Source organism: Amphibalanus amphitrite, unplaced genomic scaffold (assembly GCF_019059575.1).
Source record: "Amphibalanus amphitrite isolate SeventyFive unplaced genomic scaffold, NRLGWU_Aamphi_draft 001079F_arrow, whole genome shotgun sequence".
In the NCBI taxonomy this organism is placed as follows: Eukaryota; Metazoa; Arthropoda; class Thecostraca; order Balanomorpha; family Balanidae; genus Amphibalanus; species Amphibalanus amphitrite.
Window position 1 is genome coordinate 97254 of NW_024882573.1, and position 16892 is coordinate 114145.

General features: G+C 47.6%; 1 protein-coding gene across 1 annotated transcript; it reads left to right on the forward strand.

Annotated features, from left to right (window-relative positions):
- The first annotated feature begins 9081 nt into the window (after window positions 1–9081).
- LOC122369856 lies at window positions 9082–10566 on the forward strand. Its single transcript, XM_043344930.1, has 3 exons — window positions 9082–9123; window positions 9440–9575; window positions 10011–10566. Exons 1-3 carry the CDS (start codon window positions 9115–9117, stop codon window positions 10421–10423), a joined length of 558 nt encoding a protein of 185 aa, XP_043200865.1. The 5' UTR covers window positions 9082–9114; the 3' UTR covers window positions 10424–10566.
- The last annotated feature ends 6326 nt before the right edge of the window (window positions 10567–16892 follow it).

The following is a 16892-nucleotide window of genomic DNA, read 5'->3' on the forward strand; positions in this document are numbered from 1 at the left end:
ACCCCCCCCCCCCCAGCAGGGCGTGGAAATCCAGGACCCCCAGCTGGGCGCGGGTTAAGATACACATAAACCCAGCAGTCAACACCGTTATATTTCGCACGTGCCACCGGCAGACGCCCCCTCCCCCTCCCCCACCCACCTCACAGCGAGCCGTCAAGACCAGGACGTCCCGTCACAAAAGGTCACCCTGTCATCACCCCACTCCCCTTAAAAGCACCCCATCTCCTCACCAAACCTCACTCTTCTCCAGCCAGCCCGCCACACCACCCCCTCACCATGGCTCTCTCCACAGCTCTTCGAGTTCTCACCCTCTCACTCCTTCTCACCGGGGTACTCTCAAGCAGCTGCTTCTCACCTTCCAAGAACAAGGTGTTCGTTCACGGCTCGCTGTGGCTGGAGGAGGGCACGCTGTGTCACGTGTCCCGCTGTTTTTACGGGGTTATCCGCTCTCGGGTTCACCAGCCTGATGTGCCGTGGACCGGGCCTGGCTGTGAGAGGTTCGTTTGCTCCAAGACGGGGGGCGTGTCGCGGCTCCGCTGTCCGCCGTTCGTGGCACCGCCCAACTGTATCACTGTTGTGGAACAGCCGAACGGAGAGTATCCGCACTGCTGCCCCAAGCCCCAGTGTTTCTAGGGAAACTTTCCAAGTCCCCTGGAAGGTTTTCGCTGTGGACGAGCATTCGAGTTCCCCTCTGGTTCATTCTTCCGAGAAACTTTTCCTCCTTCAAGACGTCACCAGTCACAGCGGCCAAGGAGTTTATACGGTATGTAGTCCCCAGAAAACTGTCCCTTGGGGAAGTTTCACAGCGGACCAAGAGCGGACCATCATCCACAGTGGACCAAGAGCTTCTACGGCAAATGGCAAACGACAGCGGCAACTCATCAGAAGGCATCCGCGCTGTATTTCATTTTTTCACAGATATTTGTTTCTTGTTGTTGTTACTACGTTGTTATAGCGAGCACTGGCGCATATTGACCGAATGTTTTCCCGTGTGCATTTGTCTGGAATACACTACAAGGCTTAGTTGACGTTCTCTTTCGTCTGCATCCGAGACACCTCTTCAGCAACTGTCACATAAGTGAAACTAACCAATGCAATCTGAAACTAACCTGCAATCTGATTTCTGAACATCGTCTGCCCACGCCAGGCTAAGCTCGATTCCAATATCGTCACCGGAATGGACGACGCGATAATAATGCGGCTCTTTCGTTTTTTTTTTTTTTGGGGGGGGGGGGGGGGGTAGGGGGTCAGGCTGTTTCGGTCAAACAAGACAATTTTGGAACCGAAAGGACGATAGAAATTAAGGGGAGATATTGGTCTGAGTGGGCACCATGGTGTTCCGCCGTGGGCGAGCCCATCATCATGTTGACAGGTCGGCCACCCAATCCCTGACAGTCACCGCACCCGGCTACGGGCAGGCTCGGGATGGGGATACCCGTGTGGGATGAAGGTGACCGTCCAGCCCGGAACAGAGGATTAAGGCGTGGAAGAGAAGGATTTGACCATCATGAGGATGGAAATGACAGAACAGTGGAATACAGTTCGGTGAAATACAGTTGCAGTGCAATGTATGACACCGTATAAATTGTTTCGATATAAATTTATTAACATCGATCAGCCAGTACAGCTTTTATCACATTTAGCGCCACCTGGCGTAGCGACTAGGGCGACACCTACGACAGGACCTCACGACGAAGGGGGTAAGCTTATCAGCGCGTTTACTTAACACTTATTACCACTGCATGCGTGTTACTGTTGCGTGATCTGCAATTTTGGGCAAGAGTCTAAAAAAACAAAAGAGTCGAAAACTGAGCACTGAAAACCCCAAAACAAAACTGGCACACAAATGAGCAGTCTACCGTCAAAATAAGAACTCCTCTGAGACATCATCCGATTCGTTTTGAGACTGTTTCGGCTCACGTTCCTGAGTTGCTCATCAACCTCCTTTCCCTTCGAGCCAACCCTGATGCTATTTAAGTGAGAAACGCTGGATTTAAATTTAACGCACAACAGAAAGCGAGTCAAAACAGGCAATACAGAATTTGATGACAAATTTTGCCAGAAAGGTAGATGCCTACTGTTGTTATTTAGCCAGGCAAGAATCAACAACTTTTCACGGCAAGGCAAGTACCTACTTAAAAATTAAAAAGATAGCTGGCTTTGCTACGTGATTGCTTATGTAGAATTTGATTTGACGATATTTTGCCCTATTAAAGATTCGTAATAAATTGGACCACGATTTTGGTAGCGTTCACATGAAAACGTTTAATTATCGAGCCCTATAGAACTTTGCCAATTCAGTCCAGTGGCTCATCCCAAATCGTAGCAAACTATGCAAAATCAGTGAAGCCGTCTCTCACTTAACCCTCGCCCATGTAGGGGGTTGGTTGGTGCAACCCCAACGGCGGCGCGCAGCGCCGCCAAATTTTGGGTACCTTATGGGGCAAACCTTGCGCATCTTTTGATAAAAAAAAATTTGACCGGGTCATGTCAGGTCACGGAGTTATGACGTCACAAAGGGAACAGCCTCCGGCCGGATTTTCACAAACTGAGTGCCAACGCCCGAGGTTTCCTGCCGGTGGTACGGACATCGGTTGATGGATCGTGATGAAACTTCTCATGCATGTTGGGGCAAGTATTGGCTATCATATGGTATAAAAAACTTGACCGGGTCAGGTCAGGTCACGGAGCTATGACGTCACAAGAGGAACAGCGTCCGGTACTATTTTTGAAAAGCGCCCGAACCACTATTTTGCTAATTCTTGTCACCTCAATGGGAATATGCAGCAATATTAGCTTCTATAGGGAGCAACTGGACATCCCAAATCCAAAAATACAATCAGAGGCCTCTTGCACCAAACTACCTACCCAGGTAAATTCCGATTTTACCTAAATTCTCTTGCACCAAACTACCTACCAAAAAACGCTACCGTGAAAATCTACCTAGAAATTCTACCGAGCGGCATCGGAACTTACCAGTTGTTAAACTGCGACCGGCTGTTTTCCTCTTGCACCGAAAGCCGGAAAGTAGTACTCGCGGAGGAAATTTTGACGTTTTGAAGGTAAATTCGGGCCTCGAAAATAACTAGCAAAAGCTTAGGTAAAATGATTCAATTAGTAACAATAGGCACAATAGGTACATGATATTCCACGGGTACTTTTATGTAAATTAGGCATTACAAAATGTTTAGACAATGATAAATCAATGTTTTATGAGTGAATAATAATATAATTGACCAAATGCTCCATGGGTTCACAGAGGTGCTTCTCCGTACCAAGGCGATAAACCTCCGTAGCAGAACAGCCAGGTTGAAGACTCACTCGTTGCCATGGAAACAAAGCTTATTTGTTCAAGTAATTTAATATCAAAATAACTTCTATCGGTATTTACGTAAATGAAAAATGATTTCATAATACCAAAATGTATATTAATAAAAACAATATCCATTTAATTGTTTTCTTTAGTTACTATTTGTTTGCGCCCACAAATAATTCGTCGCCAAACAGCCAATCAAAACAAATCCTAAAAACGCGAGCTGTCAAATTTACCTAGGTAGGTAGGTAGGATGGTGCAAGAGAAGCTACCGCCGTAGGTAGTTTTACTAGGTAGGTATTTTGCCGATTCTACCTAGCTAGGTATTTTGGTGCAAGAGGCCTCTGATTTCAAAAATTTAAATTTTGATTTTTCGAATTTCTGCCGCCGACTGTGACCTTGCCGACTTCCGGCGCTCCCAACGCGCCATTTGTAGAGCTAGGGAAACGAAATACATACCAAACGATAGAGAATTGATCAAGGAACACGATAGTGAAGGTTTCAAGTCGATATCTCCCACCGTTTTGCCGCAATCTCCGCGGAAAATTTGAAAAAGTCTATTTTTCCGAAAATTTGACCTTTGACCGGTCAAAAGTAGGTCAAATGTTGACCTAAGACCAAAAAATATACCACCAATCGCGAGATCTCGGCGAGAGCAATCCGTTGGTCTTTTCCGCTAAGCTCTACGACGCTCCGTTTTCAAACGCCAAGGGGGGGGGGGGGTCGCACCAACCCCCCCCCCCCCCCCTGCATGGGCGAAGGTGGCAGATCGCCGTTTACGGGCGAGGGTTAATACGCACCTACAACTACTGCCTGCCCCAGAGATCAATTCAGATAGGGCCTGGCATCGTCCGACAAGGTATCTTCCAATCACGATCCCACGCTCGGTTTAAACGCCGTCCAGTTTTTGCCGCCCCCTGTTACCGGGCTGGGCGTTTACAGGGAGACTCCTGGGGTAGAGGGAGGGGAGAGGTGAGGGGAGGGGAGCAGCTGGGGTCGGCTCAAGGTCACTGTCAGGGGCACTGTCCGGTCACGCCTGCTATTTCGGGCATGGGCGGCACCCTTTGACAGGGCGGCGTGTGATGGACAGGAGCAAGACGGAAGATTGATGGTCCTTAAGAAGTTTCGATTAACCCGGCCGGGCCTGGGGGGTAATCCCAACCACCGCAGCCCGGGGGGGGCGTTTTTCGCCCCCCTGTCTAACTCCGTAAATAAGGGAGCTACGGAAACAAAAGCGATACCAAACGAAAGGTCCTTACGAGACGATTCTAATGCACCTAAAATTTTTGACCTCAGGTCAATTTTCAAGGTCAGAGGTCAAGGTCAAAGGCCAAAACCGGCACATGTGTAGTGATCTCAAAGTAAGCCTTCTAGAGGACGGCAGGCTGCATCAAACCGGCAAAATTGGGTGTCAAACGAAAGAAGAGAATCTGAGGATTTCGAAAATGTGCTACAAATCAAAGGTCAAGGTCAAGGTCACGCTCAAAATTGACCTCAAACTTGGCACTTTTTCGCACATCTTGCGTGCTAACTTCCAAGATGTTTTGAAATGTTTTGAGGCTTATCAGTTCCCTATTTGTGGTTCATCTTACGATACAAGGCTGCTAAAAGGTCAAGGTCACAGAAGAGTATCCCTGCTAGAGGCTATTTCACTGATTCAAGTTAGTAATACCTAATAAATAAGACAATTTTGCCATCCGGAAGCTCTAAATGAAGGCTTAGAGGAAAATAGATGCCAGATTCGTGATCAGCGGGTACAAATCCATCAGAAACGACCTTTCATGTGTCAAGGTCAACCAGAGGTCATTCGAGGTCACATGAGGTCAACATGAAACTTGACCTTTTCCGAACAAAATATATATCATTCGACGCGGCTTGACAAGGCGAATGCGATGGTACCACTGCCGTAGCTCTAGGACCATTTTTGTCGAAGTTATTTGCGAAAAACTAAAACCACATTTCGGGGTCGTTGACCTGACCTCTGACCTCAGGTCACCAAAACTATTTTTCTATTTTTCTCTAGGTCAAACGCTACACAGCCGTGCTCGTAATTGTCTTTATCTCTAAAACTCTATTTTTAGCAGCTATTTGAAGTTTGCGTCTGTGACGCTGATTTTTGCCGTGCAGGGGTCTAGAAAAATGGACCTTGTGACGTCATCAAGGGGGCTAGGTCCAAATTTTTTATTTCAGAAGATGTCAGATTGATGGGAGAAAAGGTACTGAAAGTTTCGCCTTCCTATCCCTAAGCGTTCGGGAGTTATCGCAAGTATTCGCCAGGGGGGGGCGAAAAACGCCCCCCCCCGGGCCCGCGAGGGTTAAGACATATTTACGAAACTTCTTGCAAATGCAGTTACATCACTGAACATATTTGCAGCATGAAATTATTAAGAAAGAAATGCACATGAGCAGGCATAAGGCAGGTAATAAATACACATAAGGCAGGTAGGTTGGATACGGAGGAATCAGGAACTGAATAGCCTTTATCGATTTCAATTCACATTTCAAATTTTAGATCGATGCCAATTTTTTGGCCAAATTATAACGAAAAAAGTGCTCGAAATTGATGATGTTAACCCTCGCCCCGTTGGGGGGGGGGGGGCCCTGTGGTTTTTCCTGAATAGCAAGAAAACGGCGGCGCGCAGCGCCGCCAAATTTTCGGTACCTTCCCGGGCATCAATTTGACACCTTCACACCAAATTTCAAGTCTTAGGTCACCTTAGGTCAGGAGCTATTGAGGTCAAACTGAGGTCATGTTCGAGCAAAAATGAGCAAAAAAACATGCAATCTTGAAACGCTCACCAAATCTACAGTTATCAAGCAATTTCAAAGTTCTTCACATGGTCTAGTAGACAAAAAGCGGCGCTACAAAAATGCTATCTCGGATTTTCAAAATTTTGGGTTTTTGATAAAAAAAAATCAAAAAATTGATTTTTATAGAAAAACTAAAAAAATCCAAAATTTTCCCGAATTTCGAAAAAAACCGGAATATATGTGATAGTCCCTGCGCTCTTCTATATAGATACCAAATTTCAGATCGATATCTCGTTTTTTTGGCCAAGTTATAGCGAAACAACTGTTCAAAAATGATGACGTCAAATTTTTGAACTCAATATTTAGCGATTCTAGACCTCGTACGGCAAAACAAAGACCACCATTGAACTCCCCGTGACGAGCTGCATCGATTCGATACCCATTTTATGCAAAAATATCAACTTTGAAATTTGACCTAATTTGACCTGACCTTGACCTGACCTTGACCAAAACGTGACCTAAGCTGGCCCCAAAGGCTGCCTGACCCACATAATCGCATTTGTCATGTAAAATGGACCATAAAACATGTATCACACGGCACTTTCATATTGTGACCCCCAGTGACCTGACCTCAGTGACCTGACCTGGTATCAGTGACCTCAACTAGCAAAATATGTGTTTGAAGAACATTTCCCCATCGATGATTTTCAATGAAATGCATTTTACTCGATTTTACAACGCATTTCTTGAAATGCCTGTAAACGGTGAAAATTGGACCTTGGACCTGACCTGTGACGTCATCGGTTTGACCTAGGTCAATAAAATTGGGTCACAAGGTAGTTCCCTGATAGGGCTATCCAACACCGTTTGCCGCTTGTCGCTAGGTTGCGTGGTTCTCGAGATCTTAGGGGGGGGGGGCAAAATGCCCTCCCCCCAACGGGTTGCTCGGGTTGCTCGGCAGAGCCCAACGGGGCGCGGGTTAAATTTTCAAACTTAACCCGCGCACCGACGGGGGGGGCGGATATCCGCCCCCCCCCTGAGGTTTTTCGCGAATAGCGGGAAAACCGCGGCGCGTAGCGCCGCGAAATTTGGTATGACTATTCCCTTATCAATTTTACACATGGTGTGCAAGTTTGAACCTCCTACCTTTCAAGGTCAGGTCACCAGGTCACTTTGAATGACCCAACCTCAAATCACTTTTTTGCAACTTTGTCACCGTGCTAGAGCTACAGTAGATGTCGGAGGCCTTTGAAAGTCGCAGGATGTTATTAGGTCATTAGTAGCTACAATTTGTATATCTCGGAATTTTGATATCGGTGACCTAAGGTCAGGTCAATTTCGCGACCTCCCCATTATAAGTCAATGGGGGAAAAATCAACTCCCTGTTTTTACCACTAAAACGGGTCGGAATGGCCCCATATACCATACATGACTTCATATACGATCAACCTTCACTACCTTGAGGTCTGTTTTGCTGTTGGGCAGCTGTGAGGTCATGTGACGTCATCAAAGGTCACCAAAGGTTTTTGGCCAATAACTCTGTACAGGAACAAGATACAGACGCGTGGATGGTCTCATTGTGTTCAGCTCGTCAAGACGCATCGAATGATATACATGATGACCTCGAGGTCACGTGACCTGAGGTCAACCTTTGACCTTGACCTTTCGAGGTCAACATATATATCATTCGATGCGGATTGACGAGAGGATCACGATGATGCCCTTAGTTTGCTCTTATCATGACTAATTCGAAAGTTATTCGAGAAAAATTCTCTCCATATTTAGCGCCGCCATTTTGACTTTTTCGACCCCTGTGACGTCATCTTTGACCTGACCTGAAAATGACCTTAGTAAAAAGTGTAGATCTTGACCGTGCGTATCCGATGCCGTTTACCGCTTGTCGCTATCTTGCTTCGTTCTCGAGATCTCAGGGGGGGGCGGTCATCCGCCCCCCCCCTTCGGTACTAAGTTGGCGCAGACCCCCGTCGGTGCGCGGGTTAATTTTTAGCAATTCTAGACCACGTAGCGCAAAATAAAGATCACCTCGCCGTGACGGGCTGCATCGAATCAATACTCATTTTATGCAAAACTATTTACGTTGAAATTTGACCTTTTTTGACCTGACATTGACCTGACCTCCACCATAAAGTGACCTAAACCGTATCTGATGGTCTTATAACCAACACCATTAAGTTGGATATGATAAATTGGCCATAAAGCATGCATCACAAAACCCTAGTAAAGTTGGGTTCATGTGCTGACCCTTGGTGACCTGACATGTGACCTGATCTGGTATTATCAGTGACCTCCAATAGCAGCATATGTATAACTAGGCAACTTACGCCTTATCGCTGATTTTCGACAAAATGCGTTTTACTCGATGCTATAGCCTGTGATGTCATCGGTGACTCCGAGGTCAATGAAATTTGAGTTCCCCCGACAAATTTGAAAGGGTTATCGAGCGCCGTTCAAATTTTACGGATCAGATCAGTAGTTTCGGAGACACGAGGGAGCAAAAAATACCCCCCTCCCCACCGCGTGGAAGGTGGCCGGGAGGTCCACCACTTCTCGGGTTAAAAGAGGCCCTAACACAATGAGAATCTCGCGATCTGTAAAAGTACCCGCGACGATTTCTTTGTATTTCGTATTAGTATTAAAATTTCAAATTACAGCAGCCTGTATTTTTTTTTCAAAGAAAAATAAATGCAATGAACAGCTTCAATTGCCCATCTGCTCTCTAGAACTTGAAAAATTCGGATTTTCGAATATTCATTCAACTAAAAACCAGTTCCATCCTCTGGAGGAATGACTGGCAGTTAAAACTCGCCTCTGAGACGGCGGGCCGTCCGGCCGTTCATCCCTTTGTGTTCGCTCTTCCTGGCAACAGGCTGCCCCGGCGTGGGGTTCAGTTTTTGTCGGGGTCAGTCCTGGAATGGACGCACCTGACCGCTGGAGGGATGACCGGGGGTATATAATGAGGTCCAAACAGGGTTTGGGCATCAGTTCGAGTTCTGCTCTGCTACGCTCTCTACACAGCTCATCTATTCATCATGAAAGTCGTAAGTTGGTTTGAGCTCGATGTTTAGGTTTCACCAGATTATTATGAAACCAGTCATTTTTGAAAAAATCTTACTACTTATGAAATTAACTATCAAATATTTTGTTTATTGGTAAAAGCGACCCCTGATGGTTGTAATTTAAATCAAATTGATCACTATGCAAATCTATTAGAATAAATCATCGCTCAGATTTTTGCGGAATAACTTCCCCCTCTTGTCGTATCCAAGCACCCTGTCGCATGTTGTACCTTTGCACCCCCCCCCCCTTGTGTCTCCCTGTGCCGTACTAACCCTCTCCCCCATCTGGTCCCTCCAGCTGGCCGTTCTGCTGCTGGCGGGAGCCGCCTCTGCGGCCCACCACAGCAGCTCGGTGTCCCAGCAGCGCGTGGGTACCGTGCCGGCCAGCACGGCACCCCTCACCTACACCGCCGTCGGACACACACCCGTCACACGTGAGTACAATTTGGTCACTTGCAGTTCATTGTAAAATCTGGTGAATCACAGATCATTCCAACCACAGATCGCCTTTTGTTAGTGAAACGTTGATTGATTATAAAGGAAATCAGCTGATTCAAAAGCAGCTATAATCGAATGTTAATGGAGACAAAAGTAACTGTAAGATTGATTTTACGAATATTTCACTGGCACCTGCCACTTTCTGTTCAGTTGCTGTGCATTTGTCGTTCGCTGAACAGTGTGGGTGAAATTAAACTCAGCTGAATAACTGAGAAGTGTTGTTTTTGTGTATAGGAAAGGGCAGAATTGTTAGCAGAAAACAATGCATTTAAATCAATCAAGCATAACCTGATGATCCTCATTTTGACACCCCAACAAACTTCGCAAACAAATACACAAAAAATGACGTCATTGCTCCGGTATTTTCACAGACCCGGTTGTTGGTGTCTCCACCCACGGCGTTGTGCCGGCTACCGTCTACGGCGCCGGTCTGGTGAACCCCGGAGTGCCCATCACCAACGGAGTGCCCGTCACCAACTACAACGGAGTGCCCGTCACCACCTACAACGGCGTGCCCGTCACCACCTATAACGGAGTGCCCCTGACGACTTATGATGCCGTTCCCGTGACCGGCTATCACGGAGTGCCCGTGACTGGCTATCACGGAGTCCCCGTGACGGGTTATCACGGCGTTTCCGTGAACGGTGTCCCCGTGAACACCTACACCGCTGACCCTGTTCACGTGGCCGGCGTTCCCTACACCCACCCCGTGTACAGTGGCGTCCCGGTCACCGGTATCCATGGCAACGTGCACAGCTCCTCCGTCAAGGTGGATGCCGAGTAATTTTGATGACTATTATTTAAGGCAAACATGTTCTGCTGACTTAAAGCAAACTAGCAATGTGTGATGGTATTCAAAACGCTTGCATTCGACGTGTCTGGCACCGATATATGGATCGAGACTTGAAAATACACTCATCAATTGAGGCAGGTGTTTGAACTGAATGATGTCGCGGAGGCGCGGATGGAGAGACGACTGAGCGGGCCGAGACTTGTATTGCAACTGTGGTTCTGATTCTGATTCGCCAGTGCCTGTGCGTTATATGCAGGGTGGTTGCACAATGAAGGACCGGTCCGCCGACCCGCCGGGTCGGTGGACGGTGCCGACACGTGGGGAAAGTGACGGCTATTTCTATGTAACAAAGCTTGCACGTGTACTCTCTTTATCATGATATGGAAGAAGGGAATCGGTCCCACATTATCTTCCCTCCCCCAGGGAAGCGTAGGGAACCGAAGCGATCATAACAAAGAGAGGAAACGTTTAGCTGACGGAGAAAGAAATTTCCATATGAGCGTATCACAAAATGGTATGAACAGATAAGTAAGTTTCGTGACAATTACACCTACTACCGGGCGATCCCTCCGCACTCTTGGCGGGGACCGTCCCTGGGCATCTCCATGGCCCTCGGCATCTCTGGCCGAATATCAATACAATATAATTTCAGTGAATTGACCACGATTAACGTATTTGAATGTTCATACCGACTTCAGAATATGCTCTTTTTATGCTTAGGTACTAGTGTCAAAATGACACGGCAAAGTGCAGGCAAAAATTAAATGCACTTGCAATTTCTCCGTAAATTTTGGGGTGAGCAACCACAATGAAGCACAACAAACGACAGAACACTGACGAAAACGGATAATGAAACAGTACGGTTTTTGAAACACATCGAAGTTAAAACAAATTTCACAGCACAATTTCACTGTCACTTTTTGACGAAAATACAGCAAAAGTTCATAATGGGTGAATTTTCTTGATTTCGGTGCCAATTTGTCTTGAATTTAGCGTTGAAGTTTTTGTTTTATCTTCTCTCCTCCGATCTTGAGTCCTTCAGCGAGGTGGTGTCCATCACTCGATGACGGTGAGGAGGACGGCGCGGGCTGATGAGCCGTGCGCTGTCGGCGGGCTCCGTAGTAGTCCAGGGTAGCTGATGACCTTGCCGCAGGGCAGATAGTCTTGCTGGGCAGAGCTACTCACTGGAGACGGTGCTGCTGGACGATGACGAGTCCAGGATGGTCAGCTTCCTAGTCGATGACGTGACGTAGGGGCGATACACCGTCACGGAGCACGGACTAACCAGTCTGCGATGTCAGTGCAGATGTAGAGGCTGGGGTCCGTGGTGAGGGGCACAAGTCCCCTCGACCGCCGCTGCCACCATTGTCGCGGAGGCGCGGATGGAGAGACGACTGAGCGGGCCGAGACTTGTATTGCAACTGTGGTTCTGATTCTGATTCGCCAGTGCCTGTGCGTTATATGCAGGGTGGTTGCACAATGAAGGACCGGTCCGCCGACCCGCCGGGTCGGTGGACGGTGCCGACACGTGGGGAAAGTGACGGCTATTTCTATGTAACAAAGCTTGCACGTGTACTCTCTTTATCATGATATGGAAGAAGGGAATCGGTCCCACAATGAGAATGTGCCAGAAGTGTGCTGGTTGATTGCAGTGGCGGATCCAGGGGGGGGGGGGGCAAAATGGGCATTTGCCCCCCAAACGGCATAATTTTAACATTACGCCTATGGACGAGGCATGGAAAAAATCGATAAATTGTTATGGTTTGCCCTCCCCCCTAAAAAAACTCCGAGCTGGATCCACCTCTGGTTGATTGTTTGTTGGGTGCCAATGTCAGCTGAGTTGAGATTTTGCTCACCACATTTCTTCCTTTCATTCATGGAAAAAAACATCACTGAAGGGGAACAAGTTTCTAATGTGATGTAGATTCAAAATTTCAAGTCTCCAAAAAAGAGATGAAATGCAAATCGAAAAGAAACATTGGCCTCCCGAGAAATAAAGGCTAAGCTTCAATTGCATTGCCTCCACTATAGAGTCAATTTTACATACCATTTTAGGGATTTTAGTAAAACATGCACCAACAAACCAAAACCACAAATTGTTCTAAATTTAAGAACTTATTACCAGATTGAATAGAAAATGGAATCGTAGAAAAATAGCTTGAAATGACAAAAATACATGATATCTAAGACAGTTAAAAACATCAAGCGTCCGGATTCATTCGACAATTAATTTCATTACTACTAACAAATTAATAAATTAATTTCGACAACTTAAGTGAATAATTATTTTTGATTACTATTAACAAATTAATTATTTTAATTGCTAATTAAATTATTAAATTAATAAAAATTAATTCATTTAATAATGTAGGTACTGTCTACAGTACTGTTGATAAATAAATGAATCAATTCCGACAATTCAATTACACAAAAATCGCAATGCATATTTAAGTCAGCAGATCAAAATTAAAGAGTGATTTTAAAAATGTTCTCTGTACAAAGGTTTTGGAACGGGAAGGTCACTACCTCCACGCTGAGTCGCCCAGCCGAAAAAGGCTCTCGTTAAAAGGGCTCCCTCGACTTTTTAGCGAGGCTAAAAAGTCGAGGGAAAAACTTTCGATGGCCTTTTTACTTTTTAGGCTGCTAAGTATACACGGATCAACGGATCGCCACTAATGGTCAGTTATTCAGCCAAATTGACGTTTTTTGTGCCCTATGTGATAGCTAAGAGGGCAAGAATCGCCAAATTTGTAAAAAAAAAATAATTGACCCAGGCGGTCGCCTCAGGAAGTCAGAACGATTGCAGGCCATTTTCATCCATCTCAAATGAGCCCCTGAAATGCATATGGAGGCGGCAGGGGCTTTTCCCCCTTGTGTGCACCTTTAACCTTCAGATAATTAAGTACCAAAATAAAAATAGCAAAATGTCACCAGTTTCCAGAGTCGTTACGAGATGAGATAACATTGCCAGCAACATTCAAGGGTAGGATGGAAATGAGTTCATTTTAATATGATTGATTTTTTTAAAGATTATTACATAGTTGCATCCTCGGTTACGGCTCTTTGAAACAACAAAGTACCAGCCTCCCCCCCCCCCCCCCCGCCCAATAAAGCAGCACGCACTACGGAGTCACCGTTGCCTTCAATCAGTCTTTAAATTAAACACCCACTGAAGTGGCACGCTTCAGTGCACTGAATTGAAGCAAATCATTGTCGGCAAAAAAAAACTGGGCGATTGAACATGCACGACAAAAAAAAATCAATCACCACACAATAACTAAAAGCTAGGCTTTTATCGGTACGTTACCATCATGTTGTCGGTCCATGCCCCGTTCGCTGATCCGTTACATGATTCGCCGTGACACCGACCGGCCGCCGGGGGCGGGAGGATGTCCTTGACCTCGGAGCTTAGATCTTTTCACGCTGCTGTTTTCTTCAATCACATCAGTCATGTCCAACAACACGACACAAACGCACGGTTACATTACTGGCAACACAATACTGGCATCACAACACAGCTCTCAAAACTCACCACTCATCACACACGCTATCACGAGCAAAGAAAACAAACAAATATGGCCACCGCTGACCGCATAATGCGTTGCTAAGCAGGACACGCATTGTGGGTAATGGATGTCAACCGATCGCTGATTGGTTTATTTGACAACACACGCGCTAGGAGGTGCCAGACGGCGCCTCGGGCGGTGGGGCGGGGCGGGAGGATGGGGTGTCTGGACCGATCGCTGGAGCGCCCAGCACGGAGGCGAGGACACATGCACTCAAAACGCATGTGGAGGCGTACATCATGATCAGGCGAGGTAAGGTGACGGGACGGGGTGTGATTGAGGGGGATGTGTCAGGTGTGAGACGGGACTAGTCATGTAGCAGTTGTGAATGTAACGCACTGCTCTTCGGGGCGATTTAATTGTCAGGAAATTAACGTTTATCAATTGACGTCCATAATTTCATCTTAATGTTTTTTCCTCACCTTGTCGATATGAGGCTTATAAGCGAGACATGCTGGTCTAATCAAAGGTGATCTACACCGAAAATGTCATTAAGTTGTCCGAGAAAATTTAATTTTGATATGATATTGTCTGCCCATGCGCTTTTAGACATCGCCCTGTTTTGTTTTGTTTTTTAGATCCCAGTGGAGGACTGAGCTCCCGCCTCATCCGTTTCCTCTCCGTATTTATCCGCAATAATTAAATAAAAATTTAGAGGATACCTACTGACAGAAAACATCAATTTTATAGGTAGATGGCAATTTACAATATATAGCGCCTCCTTCAGATTTAATGAACGAATTTTCTTCTCACATTTCACCAACGTGGTGTGTCAGTGCCATTTCGTATGGTGCGTAAGCTTTGTGGATTAAATAAAAACAATGTATGCTTTTGTTTAGCTATTCACAACAAACAAGGGCGCACACAAGGGGGGGGGCACACGGGCCCGTGCCCCCCCCCCATTCGAGTTGGGGGGCCCAACTCGAAGGAAGGGGCCCATTTGAGGCGGCCGAAGGCCGCCTCAAATGGGCATCTAACTAATCCTTAGACCACCGAAGACCGAGTACAAAGGGCCCTCAAATGGCCTTAAAGGGCCCTCAGATGGTCTCAAAAGGCCCTCAGATGGCCTCGAAGGGCCCTCAGTTAGCGTCATAGGGCCCTCATCTGGTGTCAAAGGGCCCTTAGATGGTGTCAAAGGGCCCTCAGATGGCCTTAAGGAGCCCTCAGATGGCCTTAAGGAGCCCTCAGATGACCTCAAAGGACTCTCAGATGGCCTTAAAGGGCCCTCAGATAGCCTCAGAGGGCCCTCAGCTAACGTCAAACGGACGTCAGAAGGCCTTAAAGGGTGTCAAAGCCCAAAGGTCCCTGAGCTGGCGTCAGAGGGCCATGCCCTTGCGTCAAACGGCTCTCCGAAGGCTCTAAAGAGTCCTTTGCTGGTGACAGAGGGCCCCCAGCTGGTGCCAGATGGCCCCCAGCTGGCGCCAAATGGCCATCAGAAGGTCTCAAACGGTCCTCAGCTGGCGTCAAGCGGCCCTCAAAAAGCCTCAAGGGGCCCTTAGAAAACCTCAAGGGGCCCTTAGAAGACCTCAAGGGCCCTCAGAAGGCCTTAAAGAGCGTCAAAGGGCCTTGAGCTAGCGTCAGAGGGCCCCCCAGCTAATGCCAGAGGGCTCTGAGCTAGCGTCAAACTTAAAGTGCCCTTAGCTGGTGTCAGAGGGCCCCAGTTGGTGTCAGAGGGTCATCCATTGGCGTCTAATGGCCATCAGAAGGCCCAAAAACACGATCCTCAGCTGGCGTCCAACGGTCCTCAGCTGACGTCAAGAGGCCCTCAAAAGACCTCAAAGGCCCCTCAACTGCTCAAAGGGCCCTTAGAAGGCCTCAATGGGAACTCAAGAGACGTTAAACGGCCCTCAAAAGGCTTGAAAGGGCCCCCTGCTGATGGCAAAGGGCTCGCACCTGAGTCAATAAGAGCCTTGTCAAAAAACGGACCTGAGAATCCTTGCCGGCCCTTCTGCGGGACTCCTACACTTACCTGAGTGGCCCCCGTTTACTGAGGGGCCCTGGTTATTGATGGGGTTCCTCGTTACTTAACGCCTGGTTACCAGAGGGGCCCATGGTTACCTGGTGGGCCCCTGATCAATTGAAAACCCCTGGTCATCTGAAACGCCCCTGATTACCTAAAGGGCCCCTAATCACTTGGATTCAGTGACATAGCAAGGGAGCGAGGGGGTACGTGCCCGTTCTCGGGTTTAGGGTTCCTTCAAAACCGAGGAGCCCTGCGGCGCCAGTTGGTAGCAGAGGGTTCGCGCTGGCCGCACTTCAACTCGGAAGGACACCACAGGGCTTGTGGGGGCACATTATTGGCTCCTATGTAGCCACAATTATCTTCATAAAGGCCCAATGCCGGTTTCTGAGAGACCTCGCCGGCCGCTCAGGGCCCTAGTAACGGCCAACGAGGGATTGGCTGCTATGGCTCCACATCCGTCTGTGATAGACACACGGTCCACACCAGTGTTTCTAAAGGCACCCACAACGGCAACTGCGAGGCCCCTCGCCCCACCTCCAAGGGACCCCCACCAGCGCATCTTAAGGGCCTACATCGGCGGTTCTGAGAGTCCCCACACCGACGCCTCTGAGGGCCACGTACCAGTGACTCTGAGGGCCTCTTAGCAGCCTCCGAGTGTCCTTGCCAGCCTATGACGGGCCACTTTCCACTTGCAGGCCATTTTGCAGGGCCACACACATGCCAATGATGGCCCCACCAGTGTCTCTAAGCCCTAAGACCCCGCAACGGCGCCTGTGAGGACCCAACACCAGCGCATCTGACGGCCTTTCACTGGCACCTCTGAGCGCGCCACACACCGGTGACTCTGAGGAGCTCGCTCGCTTCGCTCGCTCGTAAAATACCATGTAAATTAGGCATTAGTGTACATTAGGCACACTCCTCGGGCATAAAT

Excerpts from the sequence above, each read along its gene's own strand:
- LOC122369856 (XM_043344930.1), top strand. Across the intron at positions 9,576-10,010 it reads CGGACACACACCCGTCACAC|ACCCGGTTGTTGGTGTCTCC; the intron begins GTGAGTACAATT and ends GTATTTTCACAG.